This window comes from Colias eurytheme, chromosome 24 (genome assembly GCF_061535395.1).
Source record: "Colias eurytheme isolate Ceu_HAF_F1 chromosome 24, ilColEury1 Martin Lab GWU primary, whole genome shotgun sequence".
NCBI lineage: Eukaryota > Metazoa > Arthropoda > Insecta > Lepidoptera > Pieridae > Colias > Colias eurytheme.
The window spans coordinates 3,028,213-3,046,247 of record NC_143003.1 but is presented as its reverse complement, the minus strand read 5'-3'; the positions used below and the strand labels follow the sequence as shown (position 1 = coordinate 3,046,247).

Genomic DNA, 18,035 nt, shown 5'->3' with positions numbered 1-18,035 from the left:
GAATTCAAAGTTATTCTTAAGATAAGCAGGCGATTTAGGGTCAAAAAGTACTTGATACAAAAGACGGAGAAAATGTATATTACGACGAGATCGGATTGGCAGCCACTTGAGTTTTTTCCTAAAATACGAAACATGATCGTACTTCCGAAGCCCAAAAATGAAACGTATACAAAAGTTTTGCAGTCGCTCCAGTTTATTTAAAAGCTCCTGTGTAAGATCCGGACAGCAATTAATCTTTTTTTTCAGCAGAATGGCAAATGTTTGACGTCAATAGATAAGGAAACTATTCATAACATATATTTAAAGTTAATTGATAAGAAAATTTCTACGCTTGAGTTAATAATGTGTCTTCTTCAAAATGTATTTTAGGTTTTAATTTTTCCTAAACAATAATATGAACACACGTTTTTTTATTTTTTATTTTAGAAATTGTAAATACTTAATAGTATTATAGTCTTATTATTCTTCTGGTCACTAGATTGTACATTATAAGTGAATCAATATCAATGGTTACAAAAAAATGTAAGCATTGAAATGAACCCTATAAAACGCATATCCTGCTTCTAGCATCTTCCTAAAACGCATGCGTGTAACCCTAAAGCGCATGCGTAAATCTATTTCTCTACCTTTGTCTCTAATCCTAATTTTAGCGAGATCATGAAATTGTATTTGACTATGTTAAACTCATTATACCATATTTAGTGAGACTGCGTTTGACCAATAATACGCTTATTGAGGCTAAGTGGTTAAGATATTTTGTATCAACAAAAGAACCAATGTATGAAGAAAACATCTACAAGTTATAGTATGCTATTGTTAATATGAAACTTTTTTTTTTAAATCTTATAGAATAAATGCGCCTTTGCCAATATATAAAAAACCTAGCAGTAAATATTTATGTCAATCACTTGCAATCTAACGGTGCATTTAGATCAAACGAGCGAATGCCTCAAACCCTAATATATGTAATATGAAATTCTTTTAGTGTAAAGAGGCGTAGAGCATTCTTTCGTTGTTCTTAGTGCATTCGAAAACGTTCTTTACAATGTTCTAATACTGAACAATACTGAATTCGTTTACACAAGGTCACGAAAGAAGAAGAGAGAAGAGTCTTGCTCTAGCTCTATGTTCGTTTGGTCTAAATTCACCGTAATATAACCAGTCGATCTAGAAAACTCAAACACATTAAATATTCAATCATCAAAGGGCTATTTCATGTAATATCCAATAGAAATGCTTTATTGTATGTTCATACGTCATTATAGGTATTGATCACAAATCTTTATATAGACATGTTCTCGACCTAATTCCTAGGTCGTGGTGTTTATAATAATAATAATAAATATACCCTCAAGGACTTTATAGTTAAGTCATTAAAAAATGGAAACTTTTTGCAACCTAAAAATGACGAAAGAAAAGATTAGGTCCATCCTATAGGTATTAGGCTTAGGTATTAGGTATATTCCTAGTGTACCTATATACATTTGTATTTTTCTTATGATTTTATGTTAAAGAAATAGTATTTGACAAGTATAAGTTAAACAAGTTACTTAAAAAAAAAAGAAGAAGGATTTATAATTGTCTAGTTAATATATTTTATCATTCTAATGTTCTAAATGCATATACAGGGTGTAATCGTTAAGTGTGCACAAGCGATTATTCCGTAACTATTGCAGATATCAAAAAACTTTAAACTGATATCGAAAGTACTTAACCTAATGAGTAAAATGGCCATAATAAATTTTTAAAAATAAAACGAGAAATAACCAAAAATGTTACATTAAACGCTCCCATACAATTTATTTCCCATAGACTACAGGCCCGTGTTGAAAAAATTATGGGTCATTTGACCCACCACCTGACCTATCTAGAATGATATAAGAGCATAAAATAATAAGATTCAGCACTATGACGTCACTTGTAAGCTGTCCACCTGAGTGCAGATGAGAATTCGAAGGTTCAGGTAGAGATTTTCTCCCCTTGTCTCCATGATTTTTGTACGGCGTTGCGGAATAATTGATTAAAAGTAGTATAGAAATAGTATGACACAGATGCCGTACAAAATCAAATGACCAAATTTACCCCGGCAACTGTCGAAAAATAAAAATAAATTCCGACTTTGTGGACCACCATTTTTGTACGGCATCTGTGTCATACTATTTCTATACTGCTTTTAAGCCATTATTCCGCAACGCCGTACAAAAATCATGGAGACAAGGGGAGAAAATCTCTACCTGAACCTTCGAATTCTCATCTGCACTCAGGTGGACAGCTTACAAGTGACGTCATAGTGCTGAATCTTATTATTTTATGCTCTTATATCATTCTAGATAGGTCAGGTGGTGGGTCAAATGACCCATAATTTTTTCAACATGGGCCTGTAGTCTACCATACATTTTGTATTCATAGTAGGTAGATTTTCGAAGTGACGTCCTTATTGTGCAATACAATGAGGAGGTCTATTTACAGTTTCTAAATGAACTTCCCTCCAAATTTGCGAAGTAATTAAAGCAGAAAACCAAAAAAACAAAAAACAAGCTAAAATCTTTCATATTAAATGTATAGGTTGATCCAAAAGTAATGATAATTGGGTATTTCCTGTGCACATAAAAATATAAAATAAATGTTTTATGCTTGCTCATGTAATCACTAAGTTATCACAAAAAAATTATATCTACAGGCCACGTTTCCAAGTATTAACATTAATTTTAATGTGAACAGTGCGAGAAGAAAAGAAAAGAAGAAACAACGATTCGACATTTAGAGGGTGAATTTCTAAATTTTTAATGAGATCAGGATAATTTTTTGTCACGATTTGTGACCATGGGCGTTACCTGGGTTCACCATGTTTATGCTGAAACCAAGAAACAATCAATGGCCTGGATGCGAGCTTCCAAAGTGACGGTGAAGATTTTCAAAGTGAAAATTAGTGGGATAGATTAAAGCCGTAGTTTTTTGGGACGCTGAAGAAATGTGGAATATTTTAAGAAGGTAGCCACTACTACACAGGGCTCTTACTACACAGACCAAATTAAAAGATTGCGGGTAGGTTAGTAAGAAAAAGAGACATGGCAAACTTCGGTCTTGAATGTTGGTTCACCAAGACAACGCACCAGATCACAAAGCGTCAGTTGCGATGGCTGCCAATCAAAAATCGGCCTTGAAAATGCTTGAACACCCACCCTGTTTGTAAGATCTAGCTCCTAGTTAATTCTATCTCTTACCTCGGCACAAGAAACATCGTCGATACAAGAAATTTTAAGACGACAGCGAAGTGATGGCCGATTTTGAGGGGTTTTTGTAGATGAAGTTTTTTTTTTCTAAGTTAAGGAAAAAAAATATCGAAGTATTATCTAGTTAGAAGACTATCTAGAGAAATACATAATTATTTTAACTGTAATGACCTTGTTTAATATTGATTATCATTACTTTTGGATCAACCCATGTACATGGGATATTCATATCTCATACTAAATGTATGGGAGGGCTTAAAGTTAATTTTTTAGATATTTCTCGTATTATTTTTAAAAATTTATTATGGCCATTTTACTCATTAGGTTAAGTACTTTCGATATCAGTTTAAAGTTTTTTGATATCTGTAATAGTTACGGAATAATCGCCTGTGCACACTTAACGATTACACCCTGTATAATAGCGTTCTATAAAGAAAAGTTGCCATAACTCACTTTTAATGACGCCTAAAGCTCTAAATATTTTATGTCACATCATTCAGACCTCAGATAAAAATGTAAGTTTCCAGGTTAACAGAGACAAAAGAAATTGTATTTCCTAAGCAAAAGAAAATTGTCGCTCAGTTTTATCTAAGTATAAAATGTCTAGCTGTGCCCCGCGGTTTTACCCGCAGTAGTCCGCTCCTGTTTGGTCTTAGCGTGATGATTTATAGCCTAAAGCCTTCCTTAATAAATGGGCTATCTATATTATCTAACACAGAAATATTTTTTTAAATCGGACCTGAGATTAGTGCGTTCATACAAACGAACTCTTCAGATTATGGTATAGATTAATTATTTTTAGCAAAATACCAAACCGCCACCGAATATAGTTAAAACTGGACAAAATTCTTAAGGAAATCCTAGTGGCTATCGAATACTTACAAAAGAATCATCAAAATCGGTTCACCCAGAAAGTTCTGAAGTCACAAACCCAAAAAAAAAGAAAAATACAGTCGAATTGAGAACTTCCTCTGCGCTTGAAAATTAAAATCAATATTTAGTAAAACTGATTTACTAAAACTAATGTCGTGCATAAAAGCAATTTCAATGCACCCTTCGGGTCGTTGCACGGCAAAGGCTGATAATAGCTGATAAGCCCTTTGATTGATCAATCTTATTTGATTATAATATACATAATTACATATTATGTTATACGTAATATTATGTAAATTTTATTGCATAAAAATGTATCGCATAGAACCACAATCGACAACAAACTTTTTTTTTCGTGAAAACACCTAAAATAAGGTCTCCAGTATTTTAACTTTCTTCTGATTAAAATAAATTCAAACTCAAACAAACTCAAAATTTCTGGACGTAAACTAAAAATAGTCAAAAAAAATTTAAAGTATCAAAATAATTATTAAAACATTAATACTTTGCAGACAAGGAACGGTAAAACGACAATAATTTCATGTTTAACAAATATTAACTTGTGACCATGACGCTCCCGAAATATCAACATGTTCTAATTAACTATGTAATTAATTAAAATTGTCATTATATTTATTGGGCAGCAAAAGTAGATTAGGTCATAACATTAGGGTCATTTGTTTTCATAATTTCATAAACCTACGTATAAACCCATTTGAAATCATACATTTGAATAAATATTAATAACATAAAGTTTAGAATAGAAGATAGTGTTTTATCGACTTGGTTATATCATTATTAAACTAATGTTACTATTTAGAAAAAAAAACAGTTAACTAAGTATGTTACATGTATAACCGAATACTTGTAAGAGTTAGGTTAGGTACCATTTGATTTCCACAAAGACATAACCTAGGTATAGTATTTGTGGTATTATATTATCTGTGACATAAGTTAACCAGTATATTTTGGTTTTGAAGCATCATGGGAACTTATAAAGTGAAATTTCATGTTCCCTTGTGGGTTATGGGGTAAATATTTTACCATCAGTACTAGGAATTCTCTTTATGAACAAGTTTTGATATAAAATTCAAATATTCAAATGTACAAATCCTTAATAATTACGAAAGATGAAAGAAGTAATACATATTAAGTAGAACCGATGATAACTAATTTGTCCATAATATATTTTGTATTTCTCCTGTCTAAATATTTATCACTGAATTCCTAAACGGTTGACCCGATTTTAATGAAGCTTTTGTCTTCAGGTAAATTCATGAATAGTTTAGATTTACAATATCAAAATTAAAATCTAGAAATTATATTATGTTATCCTTTATGTTCCTTAAAAATAATCTAATTCATAGGTTTTTTTGCTAAGTATATTAATGCTCCAGTTTTTAAAGAGTTAATACGACATATTTCTCATATTTTAATAGTATTATATTCTAAACATCCAAAGAATGTGGCAGGATTGTGGGAAGCCATACAAAACGGGACAAGGGAATTCGATACGAGTCAAGGACGAAGGAAATGGATGGTAATTGTATGGTGCCCTTTTTAAATGAATCCTTTTAGTCATACAAATAGATAACATGTGTTGGTATTTCCTTTGACTTGTCTTATAAGTGTGTGCCTGTGGGCCTAAAACTCATGGATGTATTTTGATATAGGTAATGAAATTTATTATGGCTCTTAAACTGCGTCATATTTTTAAGCTGGACAAAGCAGTGTGGTAGAAATTGTTAAATTTTTTTAAGCAAATTTCATTTAACTTTTCGCAATTCCACAATTTATTTTGATTTGTGTTGTAGTATCGCTCCAAATGCTAAACGGTGTAATATTATGGGTTATCTACAAATACATCCCTCGCTACGCATCCTCGCACATCTCTTGTGGACAAGCACATATTTAAATAATGTATTATTGACTAGCTGTCCCGGCGAACTTTGTACCGCCCTGTCAATGAATGTTGTGTTACCTTTTAGCTGAACTAATTTAGGCTTTGATGAACGTAATACAATGATACAAAATAAATATTTATATGGATTGATATGTAATAGTATTTTAATTTATTACTTCAAACACGTCTCAGAGAAAAATGATTGAATTTTAATAAGCTGTGCAGCATGGATTAACTCTTTTCATTCTTTAACTGTTATCGACCACGCCATCGTTTCGTTTCACTTTAGTTGTGATAATAATTCTACCATTATCATTGGGCGATCGACGCTGATACAGTGGGTAACCATCGCTGCTTGTGATGGTCTCTGCCATCAATTTTCGTGGATACCTTTTGGTACACTCGCTGTCAACCATGCATGGTGTTTGTTGGTTGATGTTTCACACGGTCCATGAATCATATTCGTGATAAAAACGTCATGTCGGTCTGGATCGGTTTTAGGATTAGCAATCCCCGCACACTCATATATTTTATTCTTTCGACTAACCAAATTAAAATGTGTGCATGCTGCAAGCCAGATTTTCGTCATTCGATTGAATACATCCATCATTGAATAATCCCAAAGATGTGTTCCTTTAATGTAACTCATCAGTGATCGGATTTTTTTCTTGAAAACACGTGTGGTGATGACGTGCCGATCACTTGATATTTGTCCGGGAAGCAACAGTTGAATAATTTCCATCCATTTCGGATTACATATAAATGTAATGAATAGATCTGGCCGACCATAATGACGAACATATTATTATGTCATTGCATCTTGCACATATTCACTTGGGCTACCTGTGTATGTCGCCGGTAAAATAATCAATAGACCAACATTTTCTGCATCTTCTTCTGTGCTAATTGCATCGCGTAAATGGATGCAATCTTCAAAACGCAATTTAACTTTTTTATAGCTACGCAATATTGTTGACGCAGTCGACGAAAACGCAACAAATAATATTAATTTTTTACATTTTTATTGAATTTTTTTTTTATTTTAATTTTTTCTAGCTGGCCCGGCGAACTTCGTACCGCCCAGTCAATGAATGTCGTGTTACCTTTGGGCTTGGAACTAATTTAGGCTTTGATGAATGGAATACAATGATACAAAATAAATAAAGATATATAACAGCATTTTATTTCGATGAATAACACATAGGTATAGGAAAAAGAATAAAAAAAAACAATAATTAGATACTTGATTACTTCATACACGTGCCAGAGAAAAATTATCGAATTAAACTACGTTTTGCAGCCTGCGATGCATTCGGATTAACTCTTTTCATTCTTTAACTGGTGTCGACCACGAAATCGTTTCCTTTCACTTTAGTTATGATAGTTCTACCACTATCATCTTGTTGCCTGTGATAGTTTCTACAGTAAATTTTCGTGGATTCCTTTTGGAACACTCGCTGTCAACCATGCATGGTGATTGGCGGTTGATGGTGCCACACGGTCCATCAATCATATTCGTGATTACAACATAATGTCGGTCTGGATCGATTGAATACATCCATCATTGAATAATCCGAAAGATGTGTTGCTTTAATGTAACTCATTGCTTGAAAACACGTGTGGTAATATAGCACCTAAGCACCTAAATAGCCCAATATTTTCTGCATCTTCTTCTCTGTGCTAATTGCATCGCGTAAATGGATGTAATCTTCAAAACGCAATTTAGCTTGGTTCAATCGAATGAGCCAGGCCCTCCGTTTCAATTTTAACGTTATAATATTATTTCAACGCAATATTGTTGAAGCAGTCGACGAAATCGCGACAAATAGTTGTCAGAATTTTTACATTTTTAGAGATTTTTTTTTAAATAATTAATCGAACTATCCTTCTTGGTTAGTTTCCTCACCGAAAATACCTTATCAACTTCTGAAAGCACGCGTAAACACAAATATTTGAGGAATTTTTATGTATCTGCTTTAATTGCACTTTTCAATAATTGATTTAAAAAAAATACAGACAATAGTTTATTCACCCTTTTTACTTTTTAATTATTTTACACAAAATACATTTTTGAACGCATGAATGTCAAACAATATTTTGACCGTATTCAACCGTATTTGACTGGATTGACAACTAATGATTGACATGTACGAAAATCAAAATTATTTTTATATAGTGGCCCGCCCCGGCTTCGGCCGTGGTACATATTTCGCAATAAAAGGTAGCCTATGTCCTTTCTCGGGTATCAAAATATCTCCATACCAAATTTCATGCTAATTGGTTCAGTAGTTTAGTCGTGATTGAGTAACAGACAGACAGACAGACAGAGTTACTTTCGCATTTATAATATTAAGTATGGAGTATGGATAAATGAATGCCATAAATTCATTAATAACAGCTGAAACTCAATAATCAAGATGGAACCTCCCTCGACATAATATATTCCCTACCAGACAATCTACTTTTTTCTTATGTAATACCAAACAAGATAGTTAAAACTTTGTCCAGATTCAAGAAACCTGCATCACACAAAAAAGGAAACAGAATACTGCGCAAATCATAACATTGGCAGACAGCCAAGTGAATTTTTGAAAGGCTCCAGCCCATTTTCTTTTCAGGTCGTCATTGTCGGTTACTAAGGCAAAGGGTCTATTGTAATGAACCCTTGAGTTGCGAAAGGTTAGCAGAACTGTTTGCTACTATTGTTAACTGTGTAGTTTATTCATTGTTTTAGTTATGCGTTTAAATACAATATTTACTTGGGCGTTAAATCCTTTTTGTGTTGTACGCGTTGAACTATAAAATTTGTAAGCTTTTTATGAATGCAGTTTTACCACTGAAATTGATATTTATTTTTATAGCATTCAAATACTTTAAAATTGAGATTTTTTAAATACAACAAATTATATTTTATTTCCATTTATAAGAATTTCTCTTCTTTTTTTTTCTATGTTCTCAAAAAACATTGAGTTTTTCGAAGAAAAATGTGAAAATATAAAGCTATTGTAAAACATACAAATGTATATTTGTAATCTAGTAGCTTTCCGTCCGTTGCAACTTGCATAGACATCACGTTATCGCGATACAGAGGTCGTTCCCCTTGCAAATTTCCATCCCCTATATAATTCAAGATACCACAAGTAATCTTTTAAGTTTTATATTCTCAAAAATACGATATTATTAAGTATACAAGGTGCTAACTATGTATCTCTATGCTGAATTTCGCCAACCCACAATTTTTACTTTTTTTTGTCAAGGTGTACAAGTTTATAATATCTATTATTTTAAAACGATAGAATGTGAATTGTAAAATTCTTTGAAATAAATGTCTCTAAACCTAAACATAATTTCAACAATATTAGATGATTTTAAGGGCAAAGACTATTGGACGAATATTGGACATGATTTTTTGATTATATTATTTATCCCGTCGACAAACTTTTCTAATTGTATTCAATACTAGCTGTTCCCCGCGGTTTCACCCGCATTGCTCCGCTTTTGTTGGTCTTAGCGTGATGATGTATAGCCTATAGCCTTCCTCAATAAATGGGCTATCTAACACCGAAAGAATTTTTCAAATCGGTCCAGTAGTTCCTGAGATTAGCGCGTTCAAACAAACAAACAAACAAACAAACTCTTCAGCTTTATAATATTAGTATAGATACTTGCCTAAAATCAACAACAAGAAAATACTCATCAACTTAACGAACAGATAGACTCACCGTTTATATGTATAAAATATCTCTAAATATTTATCAAATTATTTCACCCTACACCTTAAGATAACATTCCAGAATCTAATGGAATTAGACCAATATTCCCAATTTCGGTTCTGTGATTGTCATGCGGAAACTCGAAGCGGCGACAGATTCCATTAGCCACTTTCCGATGGATCATTCGATTATGGGATGCTGGAACGGTCTGGAATGTTCCAGAAGGTTTAGGAAATAATATTATTAGGTTGGTATTATATTGAACACGTATTGGATTTATTTTATTTGTTGTAATATTTTTGACAGAAAAATTAGTATGGATAATTTTTGAAATTAAGATTGCCTGTAGGTACCTACCTGCCTGTGTGTTGTGTAATCACAGTGTGTAATTGTTTAAGGTTGGGTTTTTATACTCTTCAATAACTATATCTTGCGGATTTCGTCATAAGTAAAGAAAAATGTCTTGAAATTCCAATTCACATAAACATCCGATATAAAATTAAAATAAAAGGATTATAAATCAACGCATTATACTCCATAAATAAAACAAACAGACAAGCCATATATCTGATTGTATTGTACCATATAAGTACTGATTAGTTAATTCAATTAATATTAACAGATTCTCATTATGCTTCAGAACCTAACTCAAACTCAAACATTAAGTTAACCAACTACACATCTTAAACTTGCTTTTTTTATCACACAATGTACAATTCTAAACCGTCTAAAGCGATTCGTAGTAACTACACGACATAAAGAAAAAATAATTTACATTATACAGTTCAATTTTTCCTTTTAAGGTGCTTTTCAGCCAATAATGTTCGAGGACGTGTAGCGAGAAATGTTATTAGACAATACTATCGCCACAGAATACATAATATGTAGTAGCTAAACGCTACTATCGCTTCAAACGCTAACCGTTTCAAACTTAAAACTAAATGATTGGTTCTTTACAAACATAATATTATATCCTCGCACATTATTGGTGGATAAGCACCCAGACTTGACACAAATCTTAATACGTGCTTCCTATGAGACATCACGTAGTCAACTTATAGTAGGTTCGCTTTATATTAAATCTGACTACCCGCATACATGATAAATGTGTGAGCTTTTTATTATGTACATTGTACACGCTTAAATTAAAGTATTGCAAAACACTTTAGAAGAGTAATTTATCGCTCTTAGGTATAAAATAAGTTTAAATGTAGATACATCATAGATGATAAAAGAAAATTTTACTATTGTCGTAGATATAAAACCTATATGATTTCATTTACTTACATTCAATAAATCTTTTAATTACCCATTTTTAGTGTAAATATTTACTTCTTTAATTATGCCTATAAATGAAATAGTAATCATAGCTGATCGCTATACAATAGTAAAAGATACTAAATACTGATCATAAAGAGAATTAACAACCAATAAAAGCGGCATATCATTAATGAGATTATGGTATTAATTATTTACGACTTCAGTGTCTAATCAAATAACCATGAACTTTGACCTGGACTGTTTAATATGTCTGACTTCTGATTTAGGAAGATAGAAACTGAAGGTTCATTGTAAATTTAAGGAATAAACTTGAGAAGAACTGTAGACGCCATCTTCGATTTGAAAGCTTACGTTTGAATAATTGAAAGCTTACGTTACAATGTTGGCAGACACAGACATTTCTTAGAAACTTCTAGAAATTTTATACACTGTAGGTATGAACTTATGCTATAGTCTGAAAATTGGACGAACAGATATTGTTTAAAAGAATATTTTTTTTTAATTTCAGTTTTTATTCTTTTGAACAGATATTGTTTAAAAGAATAAAAACTGGTAAAATTCATACAGCGGTACTGAGAAAAGAAATTATCATGTAAATATCTTTAAATAGTTAAGATACTGCGTCTCAGCAGCACGTGCCTTTCCATATATTTGACTAATAGTGTTCACATCATAAATTCAACATTATAATTTATGAGGAAATATTAATTTGCTTTACAAGTCGCGTTATCCAGCATGTCTCTATGTATAAGAAAAGTGAATAAAGCAAGAACCTTTAATATATACTTTATTCGAGCAACAGAAGCTAAAACGAAAATATTTTTTTATTTTTGCCTCTTATCTCACAAGCTTTTTAAACGTTGAATTTCATGCCGTTTTCACTAATGTAGAGATGTAGAGCTCTGGCATAAAATACTTATCTATGCTCGTTTTAGAACATGAATCTTGTTACCTGTTACCTGGTGTAGTATAATATTATCTGTATTTCTACATAGACGAATACACAGGCAGAAGCTAGTAGGTATATCATCCTCGTTCTGAGTTCTCCTAATATTCCGCAAAAGGTTTATCAGTTCTATAATTTTAGGGGCTTACGGTGTAAAGCTAATATTAATTGTGATTACAGTCTGGCTAAAAATTAACAGTGGAAAATCAGACGCTTCAATAAATTCAAATAGAGTTAGAAATATTAAAAATAACATCAAGAAGGTGTAAATAAACTGTAACCATTCCAATCGATTTCCTTCATCTTATATATACTTAATATATAGAACTGATATTTTTTTTAAACGGAATGTTAAATGTTTTACATACAATCGCTAGAACCGTGGTGGTGTAAGATTGAAAAGTTCAGGAAAATTGGTGTCATTTATAAATTAATTCAAATTAAAACAATTACAAATTACATACTATTTAAGGTTCAAAAATTCGATAACAATTTATATAAAAGATTGAAGTTAATAAGGAAGAAAATGTGAAAACTTATTATTTTATTTTTTATATAAATTTATTTTTCTCCAATGACTACGATCTAAGAGCTATTCTTTGTGTTAGCATCAAAGTCTAAGTTAAATGAAACGGGGCATCTTATACATATTAATTAGGAAATTACGCATAAATCAATAATCATTTTATTGATTTATAACATAACATAGTTTTTAAGGCCAATTACTAACAATTATATGGATACTTTATCTGAAATAAATGAAATAAATAAATAAAATAAAATAAATTTTAATAATATATCAATATAACTAACTCTACATCAATATAAAATATGCTATTCTATTTATACACGCTTTAAAGCATTCAAAAGCACATTTGAAATGTAAAAATTAAATGTATAAAAAATCAATCGCATATTAACTTTATCTCTACCAATAATTTAAATGATATCTACATTTCAAAATTCGTCATTGCATATATTAAAACCTGTCATTAAAACTATCTATCTATAAATAGAAATCAAAATGGATCCGACAAACAAAGGCACACGCAGCTTACATAAGACGAACTTTAAGCCTGTCCTTGACCGGGCTGCGGCTTGCGGCTTAGCTACGGTACAGCTACGCTGGCTACGGCTACGATAGGCTACGTAGGCTAAGGCTTACCTGGTTCGGCGTAGCCGTCTCCGTGGTCATGGCGGCTTCGGTGACAGTAGCCTACTGGTTTTCCACAAGATTACAACCAGCAAACTACGAACGACTCAGCATACTATCGATTGCCTAGTCCTTCCACTAACGCGGTCCGATCAAAGAGTCCACACTGTCATACCTCGATACTACAATATACCCGACGCGAGCTATTCCCGAGAGCGTTCCGCCATTTTCTTTTTGGCGAACGTTAAACCGACGAATTAAAGTACAATACAAAAACACTAAGCGACAATTAAAGCTGAAGCGTACAGACACGGAGCGTTATAGGATACATTTTAATAATTTTTCTCTATTTAAATCGTGTGAGAGCGAACAAGTTGTTGCGTTTGGGACGTAACCACGGGGGTGTAAGAGAATTTTGCCGGCGGACAAGTGATTCGGGTGGGGTGGGTGTAGAGCGCCTGCGCGAACGAGCTTGTGTGCGTGCCACGCGTGTGTAGCACGCCGACCAGCATACATAGACCTCCCCCTCGCGAACGAGCCCATAGTTCTCAGGGAATATACGCTAAATTCACTGGGCATAAGAGCTCAAGTTGTACTGGTTTTATTCACAAATACAATCGATAATGCAGACAGCTCAGGAAATATCAGACACGGTGTCGGGAGGACAAAGCAAAGCGTTCGCAAAATGTCAGATGTAGGTGGATTTATGTTGGGTTTAATCCAGATTTGAATGTGTTGTAATATAGCATTAAATATTAATATACTTTAATAAGTATCGTGAAAACCGGTGTTTAATTATATTTTTGAACTAGCTGTTGCCCGCAGCTTCGCTTGCGTGGAAAATATAAATTTTCATGTTATAAGTTTTCATCCCCTATTTTACCCCTTTAGGGGATGAATGTTCTAAAATCCTTTCTTAGGGGACGCCTACGTTATGACATCTACCTGCATGCCAAATTTCAGCCCGATACGTCCAGTGGTTTGGACTGTGCGTTGATAGATCACTATATCAGTCACCTTTGAGTTTTATATATATATAGATTATCATCATGCAATTTTTAAGAATAAATCTTAATCCTGAAAACACCTCATACGATAATTCATAATGAGAACTACATGTATGTTTTGTATACTTATTTGTTCCTTTACAAATAATAACCCTCTTATAATATAACAATCAACAAAAACAGGATAAGTATATGATATTGCAAAAGACTAAAATCTTAATCCATACTAATATTATAAATGCGAAAGTAACTCTATCTGTCTGTCTGTTACTCAATCACGCCTTAACTATAGTTAAACTGAACCAATTTGCATGAAATTTGGTATAGAGATATTTTGATACCCGAGATCATAGGATAGGTTTTATCCCGGAAATCCTACGGGAATGGGTTTTTCTTTAAAAACGCGGGCGAAGCCCGGGCGAACGGAAAGCTTATAGAGATATAAGATATATATAAATCTCGTGTCTTAATATTTGTCCTCAATGGACTCCTAAACCACTAAACCGATTATAATAAAATTCGCACACCATGTGCAGTTCGATCCAACTTGAGAGATAGGATAGTTTAAACATGTAGGTATACCACGGACGAAGCCAGGGCGGACCGCTAGTATCTCTATATAACTTAGCTACACTCATCGAGATAGTATGTACAGTACATATATCTCGATGGCTACACTCTAAAATATTTAAATATGATCATTATTTTTGGAAAAATAGGTCGTCTTATGATATATTATTATTATCATGTATCTAAATAACTACTTATTAGTAAGTTTCGTAGATTTCATCTTAAAAACTTTGTTCATAATCGATTTTAGAGTTTCTTTAATTTTTTGCATCGGTATTGAAAAAGCTTGTAAAAATTAATTACCTCGAAGTAACTACGTTATTTTCAATACTCGTTCTTATAAATCAGAACAAAAAGTATAATATGAATTAATATCCTTTAACTACTTTCAAAAATTTCAAACAATATTCGTCTTTACTATTCACAACTTAAAGTACAATTTTTCGTTCAATTTTCAGTAAATTAGTTCGCGGAATTTCTATAGAAATTCAAATGAAAGGGCAAATTAAGTTGAACAGCGTCGAGCCGACGTCGAATTGCAAAAACTTGATCGTACAAACATATCATATTAAAGACTACTATGTATATATGTTTCATATTTGATTTGATTCTTTCAAAGGATGGTTTGATTTATAAATTAAATTAATAATAATTAGGTATATCTAATGGTAACGTCTGTTAATATTTTTTAACGTTGTGAGTAGTAGTCCATTGAATAAAAAGTTCTAGAGTGCGTGAGTTAGTAACGTAAGATGTTTCTTCGGAAACATGTCAAGAGTCCCTAGGTAATAAACATACTAAAACCCCGGGACACTAGGAGGAGCCCCGGAGTGGGGGGAGGGGGGGAATGGGTCCATTTTTTCATTTTTCGCTTAAATCTCAAAAACGGTACATGTTAGAGAAAAACTTTCAATGAAAAGTTGAAAGGCCATAAAATTATCTACAAGTTGTACCTAAATCATTTTTTCCTATATCCTACCGTTTCTGAGTTATACGCAGTAAAAAATGATTTTGGCTCAAATAATTTCCCCATACCGATCAAAAAATATTTCTTTCTTTCAAAAAACTCAAATGTGCAACTTGTGACCGGTACTGATAGATTGCTCTTAATTAGGTCTATAATTGGTAAAATAAACACTTTTCTCCATGGAAGCCTTTAGGAGGAATCGATTGTCAAAATATTATATTAGGGCAGTTTGAGTTACTGAACTTGATCTTTTTATTTTTTTCTTCCAAAAAACTCAAAAGTGCAACTTGTGACCGGTACAGATAGATTGCTCATAATTAGGTCTATCATTGATAAAAATACCAGATTCCACCACGGAGGTGTTTACGGGGAATTGAATTTTATCAGGGTAGTTACGATACTTGAACTTTTTATTTTTTTTCTTCCAAAAAACTCAAAAGTGCAACTTGTGACCGGTACAGATAGATTGCTCATAATTAGGTCTATCATTGGTAAAATAAACACATTCCTCCATGGAAGCCTTTAGGAGGAATCGATTGTCAAAATATTATATTAGGGCAGTTTGAGTTACTGAACTTGATCTTTTTATTTTTTTCTTCCAAAAAACTCAAAAGTGCAACTTGTGACCGGTACTGATAGATTGCTCTTAATTAGGTCTATAATTGGTAAAATAAACACATTCCTCCATGGAAGCCTTTAGGAGGAATCGATTGTCAAAATATTATATTAGGGTAGTTTGAGTTACTGAACTTGATCTTTTTATTTTTTTCTTCCAAAAAACTCAAAAGTGCAACTTGTGACCGGTACAGATAGATTGCTCATAATTAGGTCTATCATTGATAAAAATACTAGATTCCACCACGGAGGCGTTTACGGGGAATTGAATTTTATTAGGGTAGTTACGATACTTAAACTTTTTATTTTTTTTCTTCCAAAAAACTCAAAAGTGCAACTTGTGACCGGTACCGATAGATTGCTCATAATTAGGTCTATCATTGATAAAAAAACCAGATTCCACCATGGAGGCGTTTAGGAGGTATTGAATTTTATTATGGTAGTTACGATTCTTGAACTTTTTAACTAACTACCCTAATAAAATTCAATTCCCCGTAAACGCCTCCATGGTGGAATCTGGTATTTTTATCAATGATAGACCTAATTATGAGCAATCTATCTGTACCGGTCACAAGTTGCACTTTTGAGTTTTTTGGAAGAAAAAAAATAAAAAGTTCAAGTATCGTAACTACCCTGATAAAATTCAATTCCCCGTAAACGCCTCCGTGGTGGAATCTGGTATTTTTATCAATGATAGACCTAATTATGAGCAATCCATTTGTACCGGTCACAAGTTGCACTTTTGAGTTTTTTGTAAGAGAAAAATAAAAAGATCAAGTTCAGTAACTCAAACTGCCCTAATAAAATATTTTGACAATCGATTGCTCCTAAAGGCTTCCATGGAGGAATGTGTTTATTTTACCAATTATGGACCTAATTAAGAGCAATCTATCAGTACCGGTCACAAGTTGCACATTTGAGTTTTTTGGAAGAAAGAAATATTTTTTGATCGGTATGGGGAAATTGTTTCGGGTCAAAATCATTTTTTACTGCGTATAACTCAGAAACGGTAGGATATAGGAAAAAATGATTCAGGTACAACTTGTAGATAATTTTATGGCCTTTCAACTTTTCCTTGAAAGTTTTTCTCTTACATGTACCGTTTTTGAGATTTAAGCGAAAAATGAAAAAATGGACCCATTCCCCCCCTCCCCCCACTCCGGGGCTCCTCCTAGTGTCCCGGGGTTTTAGTATGTTTATTACCTAGGGACTCTTGACATGTTTCCGAAGAAACATCTTACGTTACTAACTCACGCACTCTAGACCCCCCTTGGAGGGACTCATTCAATGGACTATAGGTAGTAGTATCTACTAAATTCGTGATACATCGAATAATCTTATGTTCTCGTGAATAATAGATTTCTTATCTCAAATAATATATCAAACTCATACCTATTAGAAGAGCTCTATCAGTTTTTAATTGTCGATAGCATTTTACAATTAAAACGCTCTTGTTAAGAACTACTAGGTATCTATCTCTTTGATGCTGTTTGTCCATGTTCTTTGCTGATTTATTTATGTAAATTTATTTTCTTCTCTTCTAATATTTGTATTCCAATACTGCTCATTTCTCTTTTGTTTTTGTATAATATTACATATTTAATTCTTAAGATAAATGTCCTATATATATATATATCTATGTATAATTACAGTTTTATGTGTATTTATTATTATTCAGTATTGTATGTATAAGCACTATCTACCTTTTTACTGATTTATTTTTTCTATATCCCAAGGTTGCCTGGAATAAATCGCTTTTAAGCGATAAGGCCGC

At 32.6% G+C, this 18,035-nt stretch overlaps 1 protein-coding gene across 1 annotated transcript in view; it reads right to left on the bottom strand.

Annotated features, from left to right (window-relative positions):
* LOC149897905 (uncharacterized) overlaps window positions 1-13,144 on the bottom strand; it is a 72,397-nt gene extending 59,253 nt beyond the window's left edge. The window contains exon 1 of the mRNA XM_090115679.1: window positions 13,115-13,144. Coding sequence (XP_089971805.1) covers window positions 13,115-13,144 — 30 coding nt within the window. The remainder of the gene's footprint in view (window positions 1-13,114) is intronic.
* Window positions 13,145-18,035: the final 4,891 nt, after the last annotated feature.